Genomic DNA, 23,238 nt, shown 5'->3' with positions numbered 1-23,238 from the left:
AGTGTAACCATTTAAGGCTTGAATAAAGACAAAGAGAGCATAGAATTTTAACCCTGGGAAACTAAGTCTAATTTATCTGAAGTTCCCATTATCTGTACATTCCAACCCACTCGCCAATAGGTCGTTATCTAGGTATTCCGGCCTGTTCAATGTATCTATGCCATATCAACATGCATACGTGCAGAAGTGTGCCCGCAAAAAGTATTTAAGCTGGGCCTTGTGTTACAATAAACGGATCTGGATCTGGAATCCTTCTCTCATTCTTGTCCGTCTCTGTGTCTGTTATTTGGTCTACGTCTATCTGTCTTTATGTTCTTTTCCCTCCGTGAAAGAGTAACCCATATCTTAACTGGTGTCCCCCACAGGTCGGTGCACCCACACGGAGTTTGTTACCAAACTGAGAATTCTTGGGCTTTTATCTCAAAGGCAGAGGAGATAAAAAGTTGTCATTAAGAGAAAGGTGGTAAAGAAGTATCTTGCTGAGAAAATTTAGCAGGCCCACAAAATCAAGACATGGAGCAGATGTTGGCACAGCCTTTAGAACCTAAAGGGCCCTAAGTAATACAGAGATTGTCAAGGCTGAACGGAATCTAACTAATGCCTGTGCTAGCCAACTCTTGGCTGGCAGCAAGGAGAGGGGCAAGGGACACCAAGGAGCAGGCAGAGTGGCCTTCAGTGGCCTCTGAGTTCCAGTTCCAATGTTTCAATCTTAATAATTGGAATACAGAAATCATTGGAATAATGGAACTACCCCAAACTCCTTGCCACATTACTTCACTTTGCTAAAGGAAGCAGAAATCAAGCAAACACCAAGCAGGGAACTGGAGAAGTGACCACACTGTTGATTTGGAAAGGAAAACCCAGTTTCCAGCAAGGAATTGTTCAGACTGACTCACAGCCACTGTTTTCCGCCTGGTCAGAACAGAGTCCCAGAGATTTTGCCTCAAGCCAGCCAACCACATGACTGCACCATTTTCTCGAACCACACTCCTTCTTGGCAAGGGTTCTTTAGATGCTGGAGCTAATAAAAGAGAGAGTGAAAATGAGTGGTTATGAGGAATTTTAAAACAAGAGAACTGTTAGTATGGTAGACTAAACAGAAGCTTCTAGAAAAAAATTTCAATTTCTGAATTGTCAAAACAGGTATTTCTTACTGTATTCTTTCCTACTTCATCTGAAAGGGGCTGTGTGAATATGAATTTGAAAAACTTTGTAATGATATAATGCAGATCCCCTTAGAGCACAAAATACTTTTCTAACAGTAGCACAATCCAGAAGCAAACTCCTTGTCACCTTGAGTTGGTGGAGGTGGGGTGAAAGGTCAAAAGTTAGTTGAAGGACACCTAGAAAGGGCATCTAACACCCACAAAAAGAGGTTTCAATGTTTCTCCAAAAAAAATCAATGACATTCTCACTCTCCAAGCTAACATTGAAAGCACCATGTTTTGATGGGAACACACAAATCTTGTAGTGCAATGAGACCTTACACCCTGATCATTGACATAAAGACCTGGCACAGGCCTCAGAAGAATGGGCATTCTCCATTCACCCCTGATCTAGAGAAGACATCTACAAAACATCGATCTACTCAAAAGAGACTTCCCTTAACACTGAGAAGACTTAACAAGAACAATGACCTGCTTACTGGACAGGGCTTGCTGTATTGCCCCTTAATTGTGAGGTGAAACTAGAGGATACTCCACACCAGCCTGACTTCAATGTAGGATGTGCAGATTCCAGGATCTTTAATACAGAAACCTGATGCCAACAATAGGACTGCATGAAAAATAAACTGTATTGGCACTACAGACAATGACTAGTTTGCCTGGAGCCTAGAGTTGGTCTTATGCCAGGAAACTTCAGGGGTAGTGGTCTCCTTGTATTTAGAACAAGGCTATTCCTTTCTATGACCCCCCATATTTTGGTGGGTCTATGCAAACAATATTTGCCACTCTAACACCGTTTTTACTGTGCCCTTTTGACTAACCCTTTAAAAAAAAACTCTTAAACTTTTGATGTTAACTTAAACTAATATGTATGTGAATGAATATATAAAAATACTATGCCTTCAAAGTTAAGGAGTCACATAAATCTCCTGGCTTTAGGTTGCTTTGTGTACTGCTAAGAAATGTTATAATGTACTACAATCTGGGGACTTGTGGACAAAGTAATTGTACATGGGTTCTGCCTTATTTTTCTTAATGTTTTTTTTTTTACTGTAAGTTCAATATTTAGCCGTCAGCAAGGGGATTTCTTCTGAGAACTCTTTTTATTTATTTATTTTTTTTACTATAAGTTCAATATTTAGGCGTCAGCAAGGGGATTTCTTCTAAGAACTCTGTTTATGGGCAATTGTTCTTTCACTGTAACTTTATCTTGTCCTCTTTGCATCATTGTTCTCATAATTAAAAATAAAAAAAATTAAAAAAAAAGAATGGTGGAATTACTAAAGGGTGCCCAGATGTTATGCATGAAACCCTAATAGTAACTATGGTATAAGTAATGTTATCTAAAATTTAAAAAAAAGTGCTTGTCTCTGTGCTTGGGATAAAACTGGGGAAACAGTTGGATAGTAGTGGATTCTGGTGAAATGATTGGTATTGGAACACTGTAGGTCCGAAATCCTAGTATGAAAAACTATCATTTACAGTGTCTAAATAAGCACAAAGTTAATTAAAAATTATCCTTCATAAAAAAAAAGAAAGCACCATGTTTTAATTCTAAAATACCAGATTTTTCAAAATCTCAACGTTTGTCACGTTGCTAGGATGCTATGGATGTTTCGGGGACGTTTCTGTGTTTTATCCTTTAAGGATATTTAATATACACTTGTTTATTTGCTATAGACCACTTTCCTCCTTCCCCTTAACTTCTCACTCTCCGAATTCGAGCCAGGGGCTGAATAGTAATGTCCACCGTCTTTCGGAGCCGTGTTTTCTATTCGCCTGGCAGGGGGAAGGCAGCCTCGTCGTTGCTGGGCACATTCCTTTGTGCTCAGGGCCTGTGCTCCAGTTCCCAGGCCTCCTCCTTCGTGATTTGGGTTTCTGTCCAGGTTCCTGCCGACCTTGTCCTCGACGTTGCGGGCTCCGGAGTCAGGGCCCGGGCTCGCCGCTCGGGTAGCCTGGAAGCCTGCGCGGCGGTGCTGGGTCCAGCCGCTGGCCAGCACGGCTCGAAGCAACTCGCTCCGCCTCGGCAGGGCACGGTGTCCCTGGCTCCCGGGCTGCCGCAGCGGCTGTCGCGGCCCGGCGCTCCGCGTCCCCCGGTTTGACCCAAGGAGCCGCAGGGACGCCCACTGCGGAGCTCGTGCTTGCCCGCGGCCCAGTGCCGAACGCCGCCCGGCCGCGTCCGGGCTCGTCCTCCGGGTCAGCTGGTTCCGGGCGGGCGGGCGGAGGCTCGTCACGGGGCGGGGCGGCGGGCGGCCTCAAGAGGCGGCGGGCGGCGGCGGGCGCGGCCGGCCAGTCCGTCCCTCGGAGGCGCCCGGAGCTGCTGAGCCATGGCCGGGCCCCTGCGCGCGCCGCTGCCCGCCCTGCGCGCCCTGGCGCTGGCCCTGGCGCTGGCGCTGGCCGTCCGCGGAGGCGCGCTGGCCGCCGGGCCCGCGCAGTCGCCGCGCCTGGTGGGCGGCCCGCTGGAGGCGGACGGCGACGCCGAGGACGTGCGGCGCATGCTGGACTTCGCCGTGCGCGAGTACAACCAGATGAGCAACGACCGCTTCCTGCACCGGCCCGTGGCGCTCGTCCGGGCCCGCAAGCAGGTGGGGGCGGCGAGTGGGCGGGGGCTCGGGGAGCCTGGGCGCGGCCGGGCGGGGCTGCTCGCGGAAGGCCTGCGCCTGTGTCCGTGTCCGGGCCCGAGCCCGGCTCAGCCTGGGTGGAGCGCGTCTGGAGCCGGGGGCTCCGCGGGCTTCTTCTCAGCTGCCCCATCGGCCCCCCAGCGAGATGCCTGCAGCCGGTACTCGAAAAGCCCTTCACTCTTCCTCGGACGCGCTGATTTCTTTATCAGCACACACAGGAAGCCACTGACTGGCCCTAGGGTCCAGAGTAGCATAGAACAGCAACCCCCCTTTGCGCCTCTGGAGCAAAGACCTCCGGACTAATGTTCCCTTGTGCCAGGAACCTAACCAGTACTTTCTGGCCTGTGAGGCCTTCCTTCTCTTCACCCCCGGAGAAGGGCATGCACACCAGGCACAGTGCCAGCCTGCAGAGAAGAACACCTGCTGGGGTAGGAAGGGCCACAACTTGCTCCACAGTCTGCCAGATAAAGAGGGCAAGCCAGCTCTCTGGAGTTGAGGAGATGTGAAGAAGCATCAGGAAGGGCTTCTGTGGTATGCGCTCCTCCTTGAGGAAGGCGCCTGGTAGGAGTCTTGAGCCACCGACTTGACTTTGTTCAGCTTCAACTGTGAATTGAAAACAATACCTATTTGACTATTGGGTAGTATGAGAAAAGAACACATTACATTGCAAAGCTTCCCAATACAGTGTTAAATGTGTAGCAGGCATTCAGTAGCTCATAGCATTAGAATGGCAGCTCGTTTATTAGTTTGGTGTTGTTGACAGGATAAATTTGGTCTTTCAATAAATTCACGAGAAAAGAGTATAGTGAAGCAGCTGCACAAGTGAGGTGTTGCTTGCTAGCGTTGAGGACTGGCCTGCCTTCTCTCGACTCCAGTGGAAGGCCCAAGAACATAGCAATCTCTCTCACCACAGTTGCTTGTCCCGAGTCCTCTGGCCAGGAGGTTTCTGCTCCCAGATCACCAGGATCCTTCCACCTGCTCTTCTCGAGTATCACTTCAGCGTGGCATGAAGAGTGGAGGGTCCTGTGTGGGAAACCTGACTTGGGTGTTCCCCTGGGAAGGAGCGCCAGCTTGATTTCCAGACTCCTGTCATGCTTCTTACAGTGCCAAGAATGCATAAGCTGTCCACATGAGGTCAGGGTTCACTGCGTAAGCAGAAATTACATTGGCAGCAGGTCCAACTGGAATGGCTGAAGCCTGGATTAGTCCTTGCCCTGGCTGCTAGCACTGAAAGTCTGTTTGCCATTATCTTGGCTATATCTTAACTTCCTGAACTCAGTGAATAGCATCTTGGTTTCTGTCTTTCATCTTCCATTTTTCTGCTTCTCCATCCTAGAGTCTTGAGGTACAGGGATTACAAGGAAGAGGGCCTGAGCACAGTATTCAGCTGGCGGACACAGAACATGGCTCTGCTTCCCAGAGCTGGCCTTGCAGCCCACACGCTGGCAGGAAGAGCTCCGGCAGAGATAATTGAAGTGGATGAGGATGTTAATGTGTGCTGTTTTCCACATGTTTAGGTTGTATCTGGAATGAATTACTTTTTGGAGGTGGAGATCGGTCGAACCAAGTGTACCAAGTCTCAGGCCCTCTCATCCGGCTGGTCCAACTGTCCCTTTCATGACAGTCCTGGCCTGAAGAAGGTATGTACTTAATTTGGGTCCGGAGAGGGCCTAGAGTTTCCCAGTCTTTGAGGGGTTGGCGGCAGAGGAGGGTTAAATGCATATCTTGTGCAAGTGTGTGTATGTATACACTTTTACTTTAAATCTGTGAGGGGACTTCAATTGTGAATTGGAATTGGCATAACTTTCTTTGGGGATTGTTGAGAGGAAGGGAGAAAGACCCATTTCTTTCATCCTAGTCTGAAACCAATTAGGGGGAATTAGATGTTTATACATGGCACAAGCCCACCCTCTCATCTCATCTAGCCTCATTCACTGGTACCAAACTCTTGACAACTTGACTGGTTCTTGAAGTCACAGGTTTTGGTAACTCTTGTTACCCCTCCCCATGCCCTGACTATTATGTCAGGAATAGTTTTCTGCACCCTTTCAGAGGCCCTCTTTAGTCTGCTCTTTGGAAGTAGTATGAAGTTGGGTGGGAGGGTCTTACCCCTTTCTCACATGCTTCAGGACTTTGTGGTCTTAACACAGGTTCCCTTTAAAGAAACTGGTGGCCTGTGGGCAAACAGCATAATGCTGTCTCCTGGAAATGGAGCAAGGGGGAAAGTGACTCATATGTCATGGCAGAGCCTTGCTTGTTCTAGAGCTTACTGAGATTGGGTAGGATTGGCTTCATTTGCACTTCTGGCATTTTCCTGTTTTCCTGTAACCCTAACTGACCCTGTGTGTGTCTCTCTTCCCTTTGGCAGAAAACACTCTGCCTTTTCCAGGTTTACACTGTGCCTTGGCTGAACACAACGTCCCTGGTGAAGTCTAACTGCCACAACGCATAGAGGGCCTTTTATTCCACTCCGTCCTCTGAGTTTATGTACAAGCCTTAGATGGATTACTCCCCGGGTGGAAGCCCCCTCACAATGCTATCCCAGAAGGCCAGAGAAAACCTCTGCAGCACTTTTTGAGCAACTTAGTAACTCTAACTTTGAGTTTCCTTTTATTGCTTTCCAGATGCCTAAGTGCTCATGCTTTGCACTCAATAAAAAGTAACATTGGTTCTTCCTTGAGTTGTTTACTGACTGTGGATATTTGCGTAATTGGGACCAGGCAGTTACTACAAAATGCTCCTTGGGCTGCTGACTATAGGACAGTGATGGCTAACTTTTTTGATCCTGAGTGCCCAAACTGCCACACAATGCCCGGTCCTTCCAATGGCAAGTCCGGCCCTGTTGCCAGGTGAGCTGTAAAGCAGACATTGGCACACTCGCCTCCTGCTGCACCGCATATCTTAATTGCGGACCCCTTCCCGCATGCCAGCTGCAAGGCCTTCACTTACCACCACTGGCATGCCTGTCATAAGTTCGCCATCGAGACTATAGGAGAGAGAAGAGACGAGAGCTGGCATGGGCTAGGGTGGGCATTACGGGTATGTGTTGGGTCATGGAATGAGGCTGGGAAAAGCTTCCAACAATGGAAACCTCTGGCAATCAGATTAGGTGAAGGAAAGCGCCTTGACTTCTGGCCTTAGAGATTTGAGTGCTTCCTTTTATAAGAAGCCTAACAGTGAATCATGGCAGATCAGGGAAGGGGCAAGGGGAAGACCACAGAATCCACAGCTGGGCAGTGAGTAGTGCTACCCCTGTGACTAACTGTCAAGGGTCCTAGAGCCTAAAGAAGTAATGACATATGTTTGCTTTCCACCACTTGGATGCATATAGGAAGCAATGACTAAAATATGTTTGTAACTAGGAAATTCCAGTCAGAATCAATTCAGGAATGAAATGGGGTCTTCTCCCAGAAAGGGCTTTTATTAAATGAATGGCGGATATCACTCTACAGATTATTATTATTATTATTATTATTATTATTATTATTATTATTATTATTTTGGTCACACCCAGAAGCACTCTTGGGTTACTCCTGGCTGTGTGCTCAGAAATTGCTCCTGGCTTGGACCACATGGGACACCGGGGGATCGAACTGTCGTCCGTCCTAGGCTAGCCAGTGCAAGGCAAATCCCCTACCACTTGCACCACCGCTCCAGCCCTGCTTCAGGTTACTTTTACACCCCAGCATAAGAAAGGTATAATCCTGAACAGAAGTCAACTAAACACAATCCCTTTTTGACTGAACTTTGACTTCTACTTTTCTCTAGGGGGATGAAGTAGCTTCAAGTTGTGTACTCAGTCCATGTTCCTTGATAATGGGCACATTTGAACCTGGAGAAAGCTCCTTTGTGTCATGCTACCAGCGAGCTGTAAGATGAGATCACTGGAATCCCCAGATCACTCAAGGACCAGCTCCCAGACTTTGCTGCTGACCTTGGCATAGCTAGACCTGGGAATTGAAAGAGGATAGATAGGTTGGGTCCTGCTTTGGTGCTGACTTCCTCAGAACCAATTGGATCCCAAAGTTTGCATATCTGTCTCATAAACTACCTAAGGATTTAGGAATTGGAAAAAGGGAGGCACCAGACTAGCACTTTAGTAAGGGGTGGGGACACGGGATACCGCGTGTTCATCCGTGTTGTAAAACACTTGTTACTCAAGTATATTTCATTGTTCTAGTCAAAATGTCAATTTTATGTTAATGTGATGCCTTAAGACTTATTCTTATCAGGTCAATTAGCTTCCCACCCTGTGGATGCTAAGAACTGATTCAAGAGGCCAATTGTTTGTATAGCTAATTCCCATATGACTTTCAGCTAATTTTTCTGTGCCAATTATGTTGAAAATATGTATGAAATACATATTTTAATTATGCATAATATATTATATAATATATGATAAATATAATATGCTATTATATGTTATAATATATCATAGCATAACTTTATGTAAATTCCTAATTTATATAAATTTATATAATATATAAAATATATATGGAAATACTTTCAGCTTTTCTATGCCACTTAGATATCTTAAAGAAAGTAGAGAGGAGCTAGAGCAATAGTACAGTGGTTAGGGCATTTGCCTTGCATGCAGCTGACCTGGATTCAATCTCCAGCAACCCATTTGTCCCCCAAGCACAACCAGGAGTAATTCCAGAGTGCAGAACTGGGAGTAAGCCTTGAACGCTGCTGGTTGTGAGCCCAAAACAAAACAACCAAAGGAAAAATAACTGTCCTCTGAAGCTGGATACCTGAGATACTTTTGTTCTTAACCAAGCTCTAGTCCAGTAGATAGGGCATTTACCTTGCATACCACCAAGGTTCAATTCCTACCATCTCATATAATTTCTTGATCCCACCAGGAGTGATTTCTAAGCATAGAGCCAGGAATAAATAAACCCTGAGGACCACCAGGTGTGCCCCCCAAATTAAATAACTAAAAAGAAAAAAAATCAATATTCTTAGTAAATCACCACGAGATACAGGTTGATAGAGCTGAAATTATTTCCCACAAAGGTAGTTGTCGTGTCTGCATTCAGCCAGCTCCATAGCCTCTATTCTCGAAAGATATGTAAACCAAGTCATGAAAAATTATTGTAACACCAGTAACACAGCTGGAAACAGCTAAGCTTGGGAGGAAAAGCAAGCTAAGTCCATGCCTTGCCAGAGCCTCACCAGCTGCACCAATCATCCACAATTGTTGCCTCAATAATAGCCCCACTTCACCAATTAACCATTAAGTGCAGAGATGCCAAACTGACCAAAATGCCAACTATGCTGGTTTTGGGGCTGACATCACCAGGACCTTTCAAAGTGAGTATGGGTACCCCACCCTTACCTCCTCTTACTTCCAGAGGCAGCCAAAACCATGCCCCACAAAAGCTTCAATATTGGCCACAGATCTTGGAATTCCTGGACCACAAGGTTGCATACATAGCTAAGCAACAATTCCAAATTTTTCAATACTGTCATCCTAGTAGGAACCTACCAATTTATATCAATGTGGATTTGAAGCCACCTCACGTTTAGAAACAAAAATGAGGGACTGGAGTGGTGGCGTACATCTGTCTTGCCAGCACTAGACTAGGATGGACTGCAGGGGATTCCCTGGCATCCCATATGGTCCTCCAAGCCAAAAGTGATTTCTGAGCGCATAGCCAGGAGTAATCCCTGAGCGTCATCGGGTGTGACCCAAAACACCAAAAAATTTTTTTCCTTGTACTTTTAAAAAGTTTTCATTACCTAAAAAAAAAGCAATATAAAATATCTTACTGTTGTGCCTGCCAAGAGAATTCCAAACTCTTTTCTGCTGAGCCAGCCTACAGACACCAAGGACTGTAATCTCTCCAGGACCCACACCAGGTAAGATGTCCCTGCCCAATGAAGGTGGGTCCAATTCCTGCCGTGTGATTGGGAACCCAGAGACTTATAAAGAACAGTGGCCATGCTCTCTGCCTCTTTTCTGCTGAGCCAGCCTTCAGACACCAAGGACTGTAATATTTCCAGGACGCACACCCGAAAAGCACGGCCGTGGAGTGTAGTGGAGCAGCCGCACTTACCTTGTAACCCCTGAATTCCATTTCTGCTTATTGTAAGAAGCAATCTACAGCCTTACCAATGGAGTAATTTTGCAGTACATCCCCATATTTACAGAAATCAAGATGGCTCCTCTAATAATCTAAAAATTAGAAAACAGCTAGCTCTTGCTAGGTAGAGGGTTTGGGGAGGCCCCATACTGGGGCCCTTATCCCTAGCCTGAGGAGTGCTGGGAGGCTTGGCAGGCCCCCAGCTGTCCTTGTCTTTTTCCCCCTGACTCCAGGCCTTCCCTGGGTGCCAGCTCAGATGGCCAGAGGTGGGTTCAGGTGGACTCTTACTGGTCCTCAGGCTTCCCCCCTCCCTCCGTACTCCAGGGGGGAGGTGCATAGGGAAGAGGGCAGGCAGACATCTGGCTTCAGGTTTCCTCTTTGATTCTGGAGACCAGCTCTTGCCAGGTATAGGGTTTGGGGAGGCCCTATACCAGGTCCTTTCTCCCTAGCCTGGGGAGTGCTGGGAGGCTTGGCAGGCCCCCAGCCATCCTTGTCTTTTCCCCCTGACTCCAGGCCTTCCCTGGGTGCCAGTTCAGATGGCCAGAAGTGGGGTCAGGTGGACTCTTAGTGGTCCTCAGGCTCCCCCCTCCCTCTGTACTCCAGAGGGGAGGTGCATGGGGAGGAGGGCAAGCAGACATTTGGCTTCAGGTTTTCTCCTTGATTCTGGAGACCAGCTCTTGTCAGGAATAGGGTTTTTCTCCCCTGGACTTCCATCCTTCCCTGGGCGCCGGTCTAAGTGGACTCTATAGGGGTCAACAGGCTTTCCCCCTATCTCTCTACACTAATGGGAATGCGCTCTGGGAGGAGGGTGGGCTATTCTAGCACTGGTTTATGTTGGGACAGTCAGTGGAAATTTTTCCTCCTTGTTTTCATATTGATAGTATTGTATACATATATTCTATATATCTATAATATCCATCTTGTATTGTGACCTTGATACTGCCTTACAAAGCTCATTTCTTACATTTTACTGCCTCAGTCCCAACCCTTACTTCCCCCCATCTTCCCATGTAGGTGCAGCTAATGACATGAAGCTCACCACGTAGAGTGATAAGTGCAGTCAGAGAAATAATACACTGAAAACTATCATAACAATGTGAATGAATGAGGGAAAAAGAAAACCTGTCTTGAGTACAGGTGTGGGTGAGGTGGGGAGTAGGTAGATCTGGGAAATTGGTGGTGGAATCCTGCACTGGTGAAGGGGGGTGTAGCCCATACCAATTGGGCTACAACCAGATACACAGTCCCAAGGTACTGAGACAACTAGACAGAAAGGCAGCAGAATCCTTTCTATGACTCAGAAGAGGCTTTTTCATTCCCCCTGTGCCCAAAAAAGTGTAGGCATGCCACTTTGCTCCATGGAAGCATGTTTCTTCTTGTCAAGCAGCTAAACAGCACCATATAAAATACCATCATCATACTAACAGTCACAATGGGAAAGCAATAAAGAAACTAAGTGAGTGAAAATTATAGTTCTGAAGGCTCAACCAGTACCAGACACTTATATATCCTCTTTTATAAAGACTTTAGAGAAGAAATTTTAAGAATGTTCAAGAATCTTAAAGAAACCATGGAATGCACAGTCAAAAAGATTCAGGTGGATATGAGAATACTTCAAACACAAATGAAAGACCTCAAAAACTTCTGTAGGTGAAATGAAAACTTGATTGGAATTCCCCACCAGAAGAGTAATAGCTTGTGAGGACAGAATTATTGAACTTGAAGATTAATTGCATACCACTTCCAGACAACAGAAGAAGATAGAAAAATAAATGAATAGTTGACAGGAGAACTTTGGGATAAATTCATAAAGAACAACATAAGAATCATTAGGATCCCAGAGAGTTATAAAGATAGAAGTTATACAGATTGAAGAAGCAAGAGTCAAAGATATCACTGCTGAGAAGTTCCCAGAGACAGAGAGTGTATGTACCTATATCTTAAATGCCTGAGGGTAACAGATAAAACAGATACAAATAAAAATATTGCAAGGCATATCCTAATCAGAATGATGAAACTATTGCAATAGAATACTAAAATCAGCAAGAGCAAAAAAGGAAATTACAAAGGAGCATATTATGATTCACTGCAGATTGACCTAGGGTAACCCTCCAAGACACAGGTAAGGGGTCGAATATAATGAAAAATCTCAAAGAAATGAACATATAAACAAAAATTCTTTACCCAGCCAGACTTTCAGATTTCAAGGAATGTTATACAGCTTTAGTAATAAACAATAACTTGAGAATATTATAGATGCAAAAACAACTTTATAAAGAACTAAAGGGGAAACGTTAAGACAAAACAAACCCCAGAAACACATCAAACTTCTAAAAAAACATGGCATAAAATTCTATGATAATACTCTCTCAATGTTAATGAACTAAATGCATGAGTCAAAAGACACAGATTATCAAAATGATAAGAGAAGGGAATCAAACATGTTGCTGCCTGTAAGAAACACATTTGAATAGTCAGAGAAAATACAGACTGGAAGTCATAGGTTGGAATACTATCCTTCAAACAAACAAATCCCTTAAAAAGTATTAGATTGGGCATACTAATATCAAATGATACAGAATCCAGGCTAAAAAATGTTATAAAAGACAGAAGACCATATCTTAATAACTAATATATCCGGAAGAAATCACACTCTTATTAAACATATATTTACCTACTGATGTGCCAGAAACATACTTAAAACAGCTGTTACTAGACTTGAAGAAAGACATCCATAGCAACACAATAGTTTTGTGTTGTGTGGAGATTCAACACCACCCTTTCACCTCCTAATAGATCAGGATAAAATTCAACAAGAAAATCGTGGTTTGAATGAATGTTAGTATGTATACATACATATATATATATATATATATATATATATATATATATATATATATAGGGTTTTCATCTCCAAAATATCTAATATATATTATATTCCAAAGCATATAAGACATTTCCCAAAATAGCTATATTCTGGTCCACAAAACATAACTTCATAAAATCATAACAGTGTGTCATCCACAGATCCCCTCATAACAGTCCATCATCCTCAGTTTTGCTTCCTTTTTTTTTTTTGTTTTGTTTTGTTTTGTTTTATTTTGGGGCCACACCCGGTAACGCTCAGGGGTTACTCCTGGCTATGCGCTCAGAAGTTGTTCCTGGCTTGGGGGACCATATGGGACGCCGGGGATTGAACCACGGTCCGTCCTAGGCTAGCGCTGACACCTTATCTCTAGCGCCACCGAACCAGCCCCTTGCTTCCTTATTATCAGAAATCAAAGCATTTTTCCTTGAGAAGGTTTTCACTATCCAGAATTAACAAACGATCAGTGGATTCAAAAACTGTATTTCATGGTGGATGTTACTTCACATCTAAATCAGCTTAATAATAAATTGTGTAGACTATCTTCTTATGATTAAGTTAAAATGGTGGTGAATTACAAACAGACTCAGAGAAACAACTGAAAATTCAACAGCTAACTACAAAACAAGCAGTGAGTCTTAGAGGAAATCAAAAGATTCCTGGAAACAAATAAGAAAGAGAACACAGCTATCAGAATTTGTGAGATGCAGAAAAAGTACATTAACTCTATTAAGAAGCAAAGTATATTAAGAAGCAAAAATGTGTTAAGAATGCAGGCATTTATCAAGAAGAAAGGACCCACCTGATAAGTTGACTGTATAGCTTAAGAAATTGAAAAATAGCACAGAAAAAAAATAATGAGTCAAAGGTAGCCAAACAGATGGCAATAAAATACTTAGAAAATAAATTAATGAATAGGACACCCGAAAAATCCAAAAGATCAATGAAAGCAACAGTTGGTCTTTTGAAAAATAAATAAGATCAATAAACCACTAATAAGACTCACAAATAGAGAGAACCCGATAGATTAAGTCAAAAATAAATGGGGACAGTAACTACAAACATGATAGAAATATAAAGGATTCTCAGAGATTATTTTGAGGATCTTTATGCCATGTAATAAGATTTATCCAGAAGAAACAAATAAATTCTTAGACTCCCATAACCTCTCAACGTTGAGTCAAGTTGATTTTGAATACCAGAATAGACCAATAACTATTTTGAAAATTGAAATGGTAATCAAAAGAGCTAGCAAAAACAAAAACCCAGGCCCAGATAGATTCACTAGTTAATTCTTTGAAACATTTAAAGAGGACCTACTGCCAATTCTTTCAGGTTCTTATAGGAATATGAAGAAACAGAAACACTATCAAACAGCTTCTATGAAGCTAATATCATGCTGATACCAAAAGCAGAGACACTATGGATAAAGAAACTTCAGGCCTATTTCCTTGATAAACAAAGATACAAAGATCCTCAATAAAATACTAGCAAATAGAATCCAAAAATTTATTAAAAGAGTCATAACCATGACCAAGTAGAATTTTAACATATACAAGTCAATCAACATAATATACCATATCAATAAAACCATATGATAATAGCAATAGATGTAAAGAACACATTTAACAAGATTCAGAACTCATTCATAATTTAAAAAAAAACTCATAAAATGGTAATTGGGCCAGAGAGATAGCATGGAGGTAAGGCATTTGCCTTTCATGCAGAAGGTCATTGGTTCAAATCCCGGCATCCCATATGGTTCCCTGAGCCTGCCAGGAGCAATTTCTGAGCGTGGAGCCAGGAGTAACCCCTGAGTGCTGCCGGGTGTGACTCAAAAACCAAAAAAAAAAAAAAAAAGAGGTAATTGAAGGCCATTTACCAGAAGCACATGGTAATTACTATATTCTATCAGGAATAAATAAAATCTTTTCTCTAACATCTAGCACAAGATTAAAATTACCCACTGTCTCTACTTATATTCAATATAGCACTGGAAATGCTTGCAATAGCAATTAGGCAAGAAAAAGCTATCAGGACATCCAGATAGGAAAGGAAGAAGTCAATCTCTCACTGTTTGCAGATGACATGATACTATTGATAGAAAATCTTAGACTACAATAAAGCTTATAAAAACAATATATCTGTATAATAAAGAAGAGGATTATTAAGACTAATATACAAATTATATAGCTACCTCATGCAAATAATGAAAGAGAAGATATCTTTAAAAATAACCCCTTTTACAATTTTGCCTCAGAAACTCAAATACCTCATAATCAATTTCATAAAATATGTGAATAACCTATAAAAAGAAAACTACAAAACACTGCTTCAAGTAATAAAATAGGACACAAAGAAATGGAAATACTGTGCTCATGAATTGGTTGGATTAATATCCTTAAAATGGCAATACTTCCCAAATCTTTATAAGCTTATCCATGCCATTTTTCTAAGAGGTGGATCAAATACTCCTAAAATTCACATGGACCAATAAGGCTCCACACAGAGCTAAATCAATTGTTGGGAAAAAGAAGTTGGGGGGGGCATCACTTTTTCCAACTTCAAACTTTACTGTAAAGTGGTAAGAATTAAAACAGCATGGGACTGGAATAAAGACAAAACTCTCTGGTCAATGGAATAGACTTGAAAATACTGAGATATATCTAAAGGTTAATTTACCTTTGATAAAAGAGCAAGAAATGTAAAGTGAAGCAAAGAAAGCCTCTTCAACAATTGGTGCTGGGAAAACTGGTTTACTACATAAACAACAACAACTCAGACCTTTCTTCAATACTACACACAAAAGTCAACTCAAAATAGATGAAAAGCCATGATATCAGATTTAAAACTATAGGCACACCAAAGAAAATGTAGGAGATCTTCATGACACTGAAGCTAAAGGATAAAACATCACTGAGGGTCTGGAGAGATAGCATGGAGGTAAAGAATTTTCCTTTCATGCAGAAGGATGGTGGTTCGAATCCCGGCATCCCATATGGTCCCTTGTGCCTGACAGGGGCGATTTCTGAGCATAGAGCCAGGAGGAACCCCTGAGCGCTGCTGGGTGTGACCCAAAAGCCAAAACTAAAAACAAAAAACCCCACCACTGAACAAGTAAGTGAAGGCAAAGATGCACCTGAGACAGATCCCAAGGTATATAATCAATTTACCTTTGATAAAAGAGCAGGAAATATGAAGTGGAGCAAGGAAAGCCTCTTCAACAACTGGTGCTGAGAAAACTGGTTTACTACATAAACAACAACAACTCAAACCTTTCTTCGGTGCTACACCAAAGTCAAATCAAATTAAATTAAAAGCATCGATATCAGACTAAAAACCATAAGCACACAGAAGAAAATGTAGGAGATTTTCATTACATTGAAGCTAAAAGATAAAACACCACTGAACAAGCAAGTGGAAGCAAATCTACAAAGAGGACTACATTAAACTAAAAAGCTTTTGAACCTCAAAGGAATTGGTGATGGATACAAAGACTGTCCATGAAATAGGAGAGACTATTCACCCAATACCCATCTGATAAGGGGTTAATATATGAGATATATGATAGTAGTAGTATTTAACAAGAGATGAACAGAAGCTTCTTTAAAGAAGAAATACAGATGGCAAAAATATGCATAAATATTCCACATCATAAATCATTTAGGTATATGCGAATAAAAATAAAGTATAATTTCACACATCAAAAAGAACAACCAACCTCTACCAGGAAAGACCCTACCACTGCCCTGGCATTGACTTACTTCAAAGAGTGCTCTCAACACTCAGACGATTTAGCAATAGCAACAACCTGCTTGCAGGGCAGGTGTCTCCTCATCTAAAGGTGAAGTGAAACTAGAGGATGCTTCACATCACCTAATTCAATGAAGGAAATGCGAAGAAACCAAAATCTTTAACTACAGGAACCTGACACCAACAACAGCTAATGTGTGAAAAAGTTTTACTGGGACCACAGAGAATGACTCAGGGGTCGGGCAGCCTGGTATGCCTGGAGCCCAGAGTCAGTCTTATGCCAGAAAACTTCAGGGGTGAGGCCTACTTGTAATTAGGCCAAGGCTTTTTTTCCCCATATTTTGCTGAAAGAAAAAAACAAAAACATCTTATTAAACTTAATATATATATATATATATAAAACTGTAGTAAAATGCCTGTCTCTAATATAGGCAGGGGATAGGAAGGAGAGAGAGGAGCATTGGTGGTGAGAGTGTTGCACTGATGAAGGGAGGTGTTCTGTTTATGACTGAAACCCAACTACGATTATGTTTGTAATCATGGTGCTTAAATAAATAATTTATATTAAAATAATGAACAACCAGTTTGGCCATGAATGTGGGGAAAAAGGGACTTTCACTGTTGGTGAGAATGTAGACTGATCCAGCCTTTTTGGAAAGCAATATGAACATTCCTCAAAAAACTAGAAATAGAGCTCCCATATAATCCATTAGGACTTCTCCTGGGAAAATATCTTAGATACCTGCCAGAGTCCAGCCCCAGGTGGGAATGAACAAAGGGCACCACCATGATGAGCATTAAGAAAACAAGACAGGAGCTGGAGCGATAGCACAATGGTAGTTCCTTTGCCTTGCACAAAGCCAATCCAGGACGGACTTTGATTGATCCCTGGTGCCTCGAGCCAGGAGTGTTTTTTGAGCACATAGCCAGGAGTAACCCCTGAGTGTCATAGGGTGTGACCCCAAAATTAAAAAATAAAAAGGAAAAAAGCAAACTAGACAGACATAATAGAGAAAGAATGGGGTAAGGGAATTCCCAACTTCATGGACTGAGAACTCTGACTATACTCCACATAGGACATTTATTATTTAGGAATAAGAATCAGAGGGAGGGGGCCAGAGAGGTGGCACTAGAGGTAAGGCATCTGCCTTGCAATCTCTAGCCTAGGATGGACCGGCGTTCTATCCCCAGCATCCCATATGGTACCCAAGCCAGGCGCAATTTCTGAGCACATAGCCAGGAGTAACCCCTGATCGTCAAAAGGGTGAGGCCCCAAAAAAAAACAACAAAACAAACAAAAAGAATCAGAGGAAGAAGCTCAGATAACAAAAAAAACTAAGCCGGTGGGGGGGGGGGTTACATTTTTGTAAGGGAATGTGTGAGGAAAGAGAAAGTTAAACTAAAGACAATCTCTGAAGATTGTCTTTCTCCAGTTTCCTGCAGGCTATTGGAGTTCCGATAATTTACATTAAGAGACCTCAGATCTTTATCTGCACTTCCCCTCAGACTATCAGCTCCCTAGCTAAAATTGTTTATTTTTTGGATGTCTTCATATTTGACAGGGACCAAAAACAGTGCAGAAAAGGCACTTTTACTTCTATGTCCATTTCAGCACATTCACAATAGCCAGAATTTGGAAATAATACAGGTGCCAATGAGCAGTGAGTGGCTAAAGAAATTTTGGTACATCTATACAATGGAATACAATGCAGCTGTTAGGAAAAAATAGGTCATAAAATCTGCTTATATGTGGATGGATATGGAAATTATTATGCTGAGTGAAATGAGAGAAAGTTATAAACAAAATAATTATCTCATTTGTGTGATATTAAAAATGAAGTTAGGGGTGTGGAGCAGTGGTGCAAGTAGTAAGGTGTCTGCCTTGCCTGTATTAGCCTAGGACAGACCACAGTTCGATCCCTGGGTCTCCCATATGGTCCTTCAAGCCAGGAGTGGTGATTTCTGAGCCCACAGCCAGAAGTAACCCCTGAGCGTCACAGCATGTGGCCCAAAAACCAAAAAAAAAAAGGCTCGTGGCCCGGGGAAGCCCTGGAGATATGGAGCAAGGTGGTAGAGGGGTGCTGGGGTTACCCAAGTCCCGCACCCCCCCAGGTGTGGTTAAGAAGGCCTCCGGCATGGTGGGAGCCTGCCAAGCCCCATACTACTAGACTCCCGGCTCCCAGGAAGGAGAGAGATCCTTCAAGAAGCTGGGAGGCCAGAAGTTCAGAGCCCCACCCAGACCCTCCCTAAGGAGCTGAATGGATAATGGGGGAAAGCCTAGGGTACCTTCAAGCTCCACCAAGGGGCCCTTTAATGGTGAGGTGAAACGAGAAGACACTCCACATCATGACTTCAATGTAGGATATGCAGATTCCAGAATCCTTAATACAGAAACATGATACCAACAACAGAGACTGTGTGAAAAGTGTGTTGGCACTATGGACAATGTCTTGGATTGGACGATAACTTGCCTGAAGCCTAGAGTTGGTCTTATGCCAGGAAACTTCAGGGGTAGGATCTCTTTGTATTTAGGCCAAGGTTATTTCTTTCCATGCCTCTCATATTTTGGTGGGCCTATGCAAACAACAATAGCCACTCTAACAACGTTTTTACTGTGCTCCTTTGACTCTAATCCCAAAAAAAAAAAAAAAACACTTAAAATTTGAGGCTAACTTAAGCTAATATGCATGTACATGGAAATGTAAAAAATACTATGCCTCTAATGTTTAAGGAGTTACGTAAGTTTTATGGCTTTAGATTGCCTGTGTGTTGTAAAGATATATTATAATGTGTTACAATCTGGGGACTTGAGGGACAAAGTAATTGTACATGGATTCTGTTTTATTTATCTTAACTTTCTTTGGCTGAAAGTTCAAAGTTAAGATATCAACAAGGGGACTTCTTCTAAGAATTATGTTATGGGTGATTGTCCTTCCACTGTAACTTTACCTTGTCCTCTTTCTTTGCATCTTTTGTTCTCATAATTCAAAATAAAAAAAATTTTAAAAATGCTGTTAACAGAGACCCTAATAGAGACAAAGGCTAAGAGAACCAGTCCATGGTAGTAAGCTTGCCATAAATCATAGGAAAGTGTAATTAGAACATGGAAGAAACTGTAGTGACAATAGTTAGAAATGATCACTCTGGACAAAAACTGGGTGCTGAAAAGAGATAAAGATATTATATATATATGTATATGTATATAATATATAATATCCTTTCAGTAACAATATTGTAAACAATAGTTTCCAAATGAAAGACTGAATGAGAGAAAGAGAACAAGAGATAAAAATATGTCTGCCACAGAGGCAGGTAAGAGGGGCAGGAAAGGATATGTGTGAAACTGGGGACATTGGTGGCAGAAAATGTTCACTGGTGAAAGAATGGGTGCTGAACATTGTATGGCTGAAACTCAATCACGAACAGCTTTGTCACTGAGTAACTCATGGTTTTCAATTAAAGAATCTTAACAAAGAAAAATATAAAGATAACTGCTAAAAATTATCCCATGATTACTATGTTTTCTAAGAGTTATTCTGTCATTCTATCCTGTTTTCCACCCAGGTGTTCTGTAGGAGGGTCACTTATAATAGGAGAGTCCATCTTATTCTAACAGATCTCAATTCCCTCCTTCCCAAAGTACATCACTTTACATCCAGAATAATAACAAAATAAGTGAAATCCACTATTTTTTCTCAAAGTAGTGTCTCCATATCATAGAAAGTGCAGATGAGTTAACATGAAAATATATCCATCTGCTCCAATCTGCTGTAACCATGCTCCAAATCAGCTGCAATGATCTGATTGTTATTGCTTTCTCCCTTGTTATTCACTTATGTAATAAACTAGCAAAACTGTATTTGTCAACAAGTATTTGTCAATATTCTTTTGATATGAAAGATAGTGATTGATCTACATAAAACACAACCTTCAGCATTTCATATCTATACTTTGAAACTTCTACAATTTTTTTTATTTTGAATCACTGTATAGAAATCATAGACATTGATTTAAAATCTAATTCTGTAGCATAAATTTACATTGATTGTGTTAAATCTGAAAAATGGCTATCTCAGTGGCTGGAGAGGTAGCACATTTACCTTGCATGTGTTAGAGATAGAGTTCTCATCACCTCAAAACCCAGAGAGACAGAGACTGCCAATTGGTGATGCAAATAACATCAGGATTTTATTTTTATTACCTGAGCACCAGAGGTTCAACAGTTTTCTGCTGAAGTGCATGGTCTGTGGACCCCGGGCACTCACAGCTTACAGTTTTTATAGAATTTTAGAGATCTTCCATACATAATTCCATACAGCAATCATTCAAAGACAATGTAACAATCTATCTTGACATGTGAGACAATAGTTCCTTCTAACTTTAATCCCTATGCCCTTTCCTATTCCACCTGCATCCTATGTAGACACTGTAACAGTTTTACTTGACATAGAAGACAATAGTTCTTTCTAACTTTAAACACACATCACAGATATCCTTTCTCATTCTCCCTGCATCCTCTGTTATCAAACCATAGTCCCCTCCTATCTTTCATGTCTGATCCATATTGTTTTTATGCCAGAGTCAATTTTAATGTATAACATAGATAAGGATGTGGGCACAATTACACACAATGCTGTTTATAAAATTGTAGAGATAGACTTCCTGGCTAATCAGAAGGCCTCCTATTTTTTAGGCTCAGAGGCCTAGGCTGCTTAAAAGCCTGAATGCTTAAAAGCCTGAATTGCCATGGTTGAATTCTTGTTAACATAGATTTAAATAGTATTCCAACACATGCAGCCATTCTGGGTTGCCCACGCCATGCAGCATTGACATCTCTGTTTTAGGGGAATATTGGCCAGCCAGATGTGTCTATTGACTTTCCTGGAGCAGTGAGCTGATTTTCCTCAAAAATATTTTAGCCAGCAGGTCCCTTGTCGAATATTTATCATACCCCCTACGTGGATTACTGGCAATATTTCTTAAATTCATGACATGATAGTGACATTACAATTTCTTATTATTTGCCACGTTCTCTCCCTTGTAAAAATTACATGCCGCTGGGGCCGGAGAGAAAGCATAGAGGTAAGGCATTTGCTGGCATGCAAAAGGACAGTGGTTCAAATCCTGGCATCCCACATGGTCCCCTGAGCCTGCCAGGAGAGATTTCTGAGTGTAGAGCCAGGATTAACCCCTGGGCACTGCCGGGTGTGACCAAAAAAAAAAAAAAAAATTACAGGCCAAAATAGGGCCTCTATCAAATTCCTTTTCCCAGAGAAATTTCCACACCAAATCAGACAGGCTTGGTCTCTTTCTGTCAACCTATTTACTTCTAAAGGCCAAGTCAAAACATAGCATCTTTAAGACAATGTCTTCTCTCCTTATCTTTGAGCACCACAGCAGTATGACTTTGCCTCAGAGACTTTCCCTGTCACTTTGAATACCTGCTAACAAACAGGTTTGGATAGTGTAGAATTAGGCTATTGAATTTAGTAGATATAATTCTGTACCCCTTTTTATAACCAGACTATAGGAAGTTGGTCTTAGCCCCTAGCTAGAAAACTATACCCTTAGGTGAAGGATATTTGTTATTAGTAAGGAATCCAGGACTCTTGCAATCCCTTAATTTCCATCAGTAATGAACTTAGGGCCAATGTAAGAAATTAGCCTTCCTTTTATCCTCTGGCTCCTAACTGAACTCTATTCTATTCTGAGATGACAAACCACCTAAAGTCATGTGTATTTGTTTTAAAATCAAACAATGTATATTGATAGTTTCTGTACTTTGAAAAAAAAACAAAGGTGGGCATTCCTTTCATGATATGACTGTCCCTTTACCCTTTAGATAGTCCCAGCCTGGATATTAAAGTGGTCTCAAGTCTATTGAAGACACAGGTTCTCATACAATTTATTTTGTGTGGTTTCATTATTTCATATTTCATATTCGGCCGTTCATTCACCCATTTTCCTCTCGTGAAGGATTTCTTTCCCACTAGAGATGCTGAGACGCAAGACGCCTGCAGCACTGAGTTTAATTCCTGGCATCCAATATGGTCCCAAGCCACCCAGAAGTGATTTCTAAGAATAGAGCCACAATCTGAGCAGTGCTGACTGTGGCCCAGACATCAAAATAAAAGGCTATCTAGGTCAAAAATGTGTGTGGAGAGTAGCAGGAGGGGAGAGAATCAGGAGGTGAATTGATGATAACATACATATGCTAGTTAAGTCTTGGAGGTTTCAATGTTCAAACCACATCAAAATCAAAATCATAATAGTACTGTACATTATAAAAACATGTTTTACTATGATAAACTGATGTCCCAAACAAAAATAAGTAAATAATTTAAAAATATGTTTAAAAAGAAAAAGAAATGAGTTCGCCAATGAGGTTATGGTGGAAATAGGAAGAATCTGGGGTTATAGGTGGAGGGATATTGGCATTGGTGACTTTGGAACCGAAATATAAAATGCCTGAAACTCTTATTAGATTTTTTATTCATTTTAAATCACAATGTCAATATTTAATTATCATTTCATTTGAATCAGACCAAAAGTCTAAACCAGCATTTTTCTTTTTATAAAATTTATTGAAAGAAAATGCATTTCATAGTTGACATAACAGATAAAAACAGATTTGTTTTAGTGAGACCAAAAGCAATATGATTTCTAAAAATAGAAAATTGAAAGAAAAACTAAAGAGATGGAAGAGAAAGGACAGAAGAATATTTTTGAAAATTATTAAATCA

The 23,238-nt window shown here is 41.7% G+C and overlaps 1 protein-coding gene across 1 annotated transcript; it reads left to right on the top strand.

Annotated features, from left to right (window-relative positions):
• Positions 1-3,493: 3,493 nt before the first annotated feature.
• Positions 3,494-6,462, top strand: LOC126018117 (cystatin-C-like). Its single transcript, XM_049780235.1, has 3 exons — positions 3,494-3,751; positions 5,305-5,427; positions 6,156-6,462. Exons 1-3 carry the CDS (start codon positions 3,494-3,496, stop codon positions 6,237-6,239), a joined length of 465 nt encoding a protein of 154 aa, XP_049636192.1. The 3' UTR covers positions 6,240-6,462.
• The last annotated feature ends 16,776 nt before the right edge of the window (positions 6,463-23,238 follow it).

The sequence above is a fragment of the Suncus etruscus genome, chromosome 9, assembly GCF_024139225.1.
Source record: "Suncus etruscus isolate mSunEtr1 chromosome 9, mSunEtr1.pri.cur, whole genome shotgun sequence".
NCBI classification, from domain to species: domain Eukaryota; kingdom Metazoa; phylum Chordata; class Mammalia; order Eulipotyphla; family Soricidae; genus Suncus; species Suncus etruscus.
This window is presented reverse-complemented; position numbering and strand designations above follow the sequence as displayed.

Coding starts and splice junctions, on each gene's coding strand:
- LOC126018117 (XM_049780235.1), top strand. CDS start 3,494: ATGGCCGGGCCCCTGCGCGCGCCGCTGCCCGCCCTGCGCGCCCTGGCG. Junction 3,752..5,304: donor TCGTCCGGGCCCGCAAGCAG/GTGGGGGCGGCG, acceptor CCACATGTTTAG/GTTGTATCTGGAATGAATTA. Junction 5,428..6,155: donor ACAGTCCTGGCCTGAAGAAG/GTATGTACTTAA, acceptor TCCCTTTGGCAG/AAAACACTCTGCCTTTTCCA.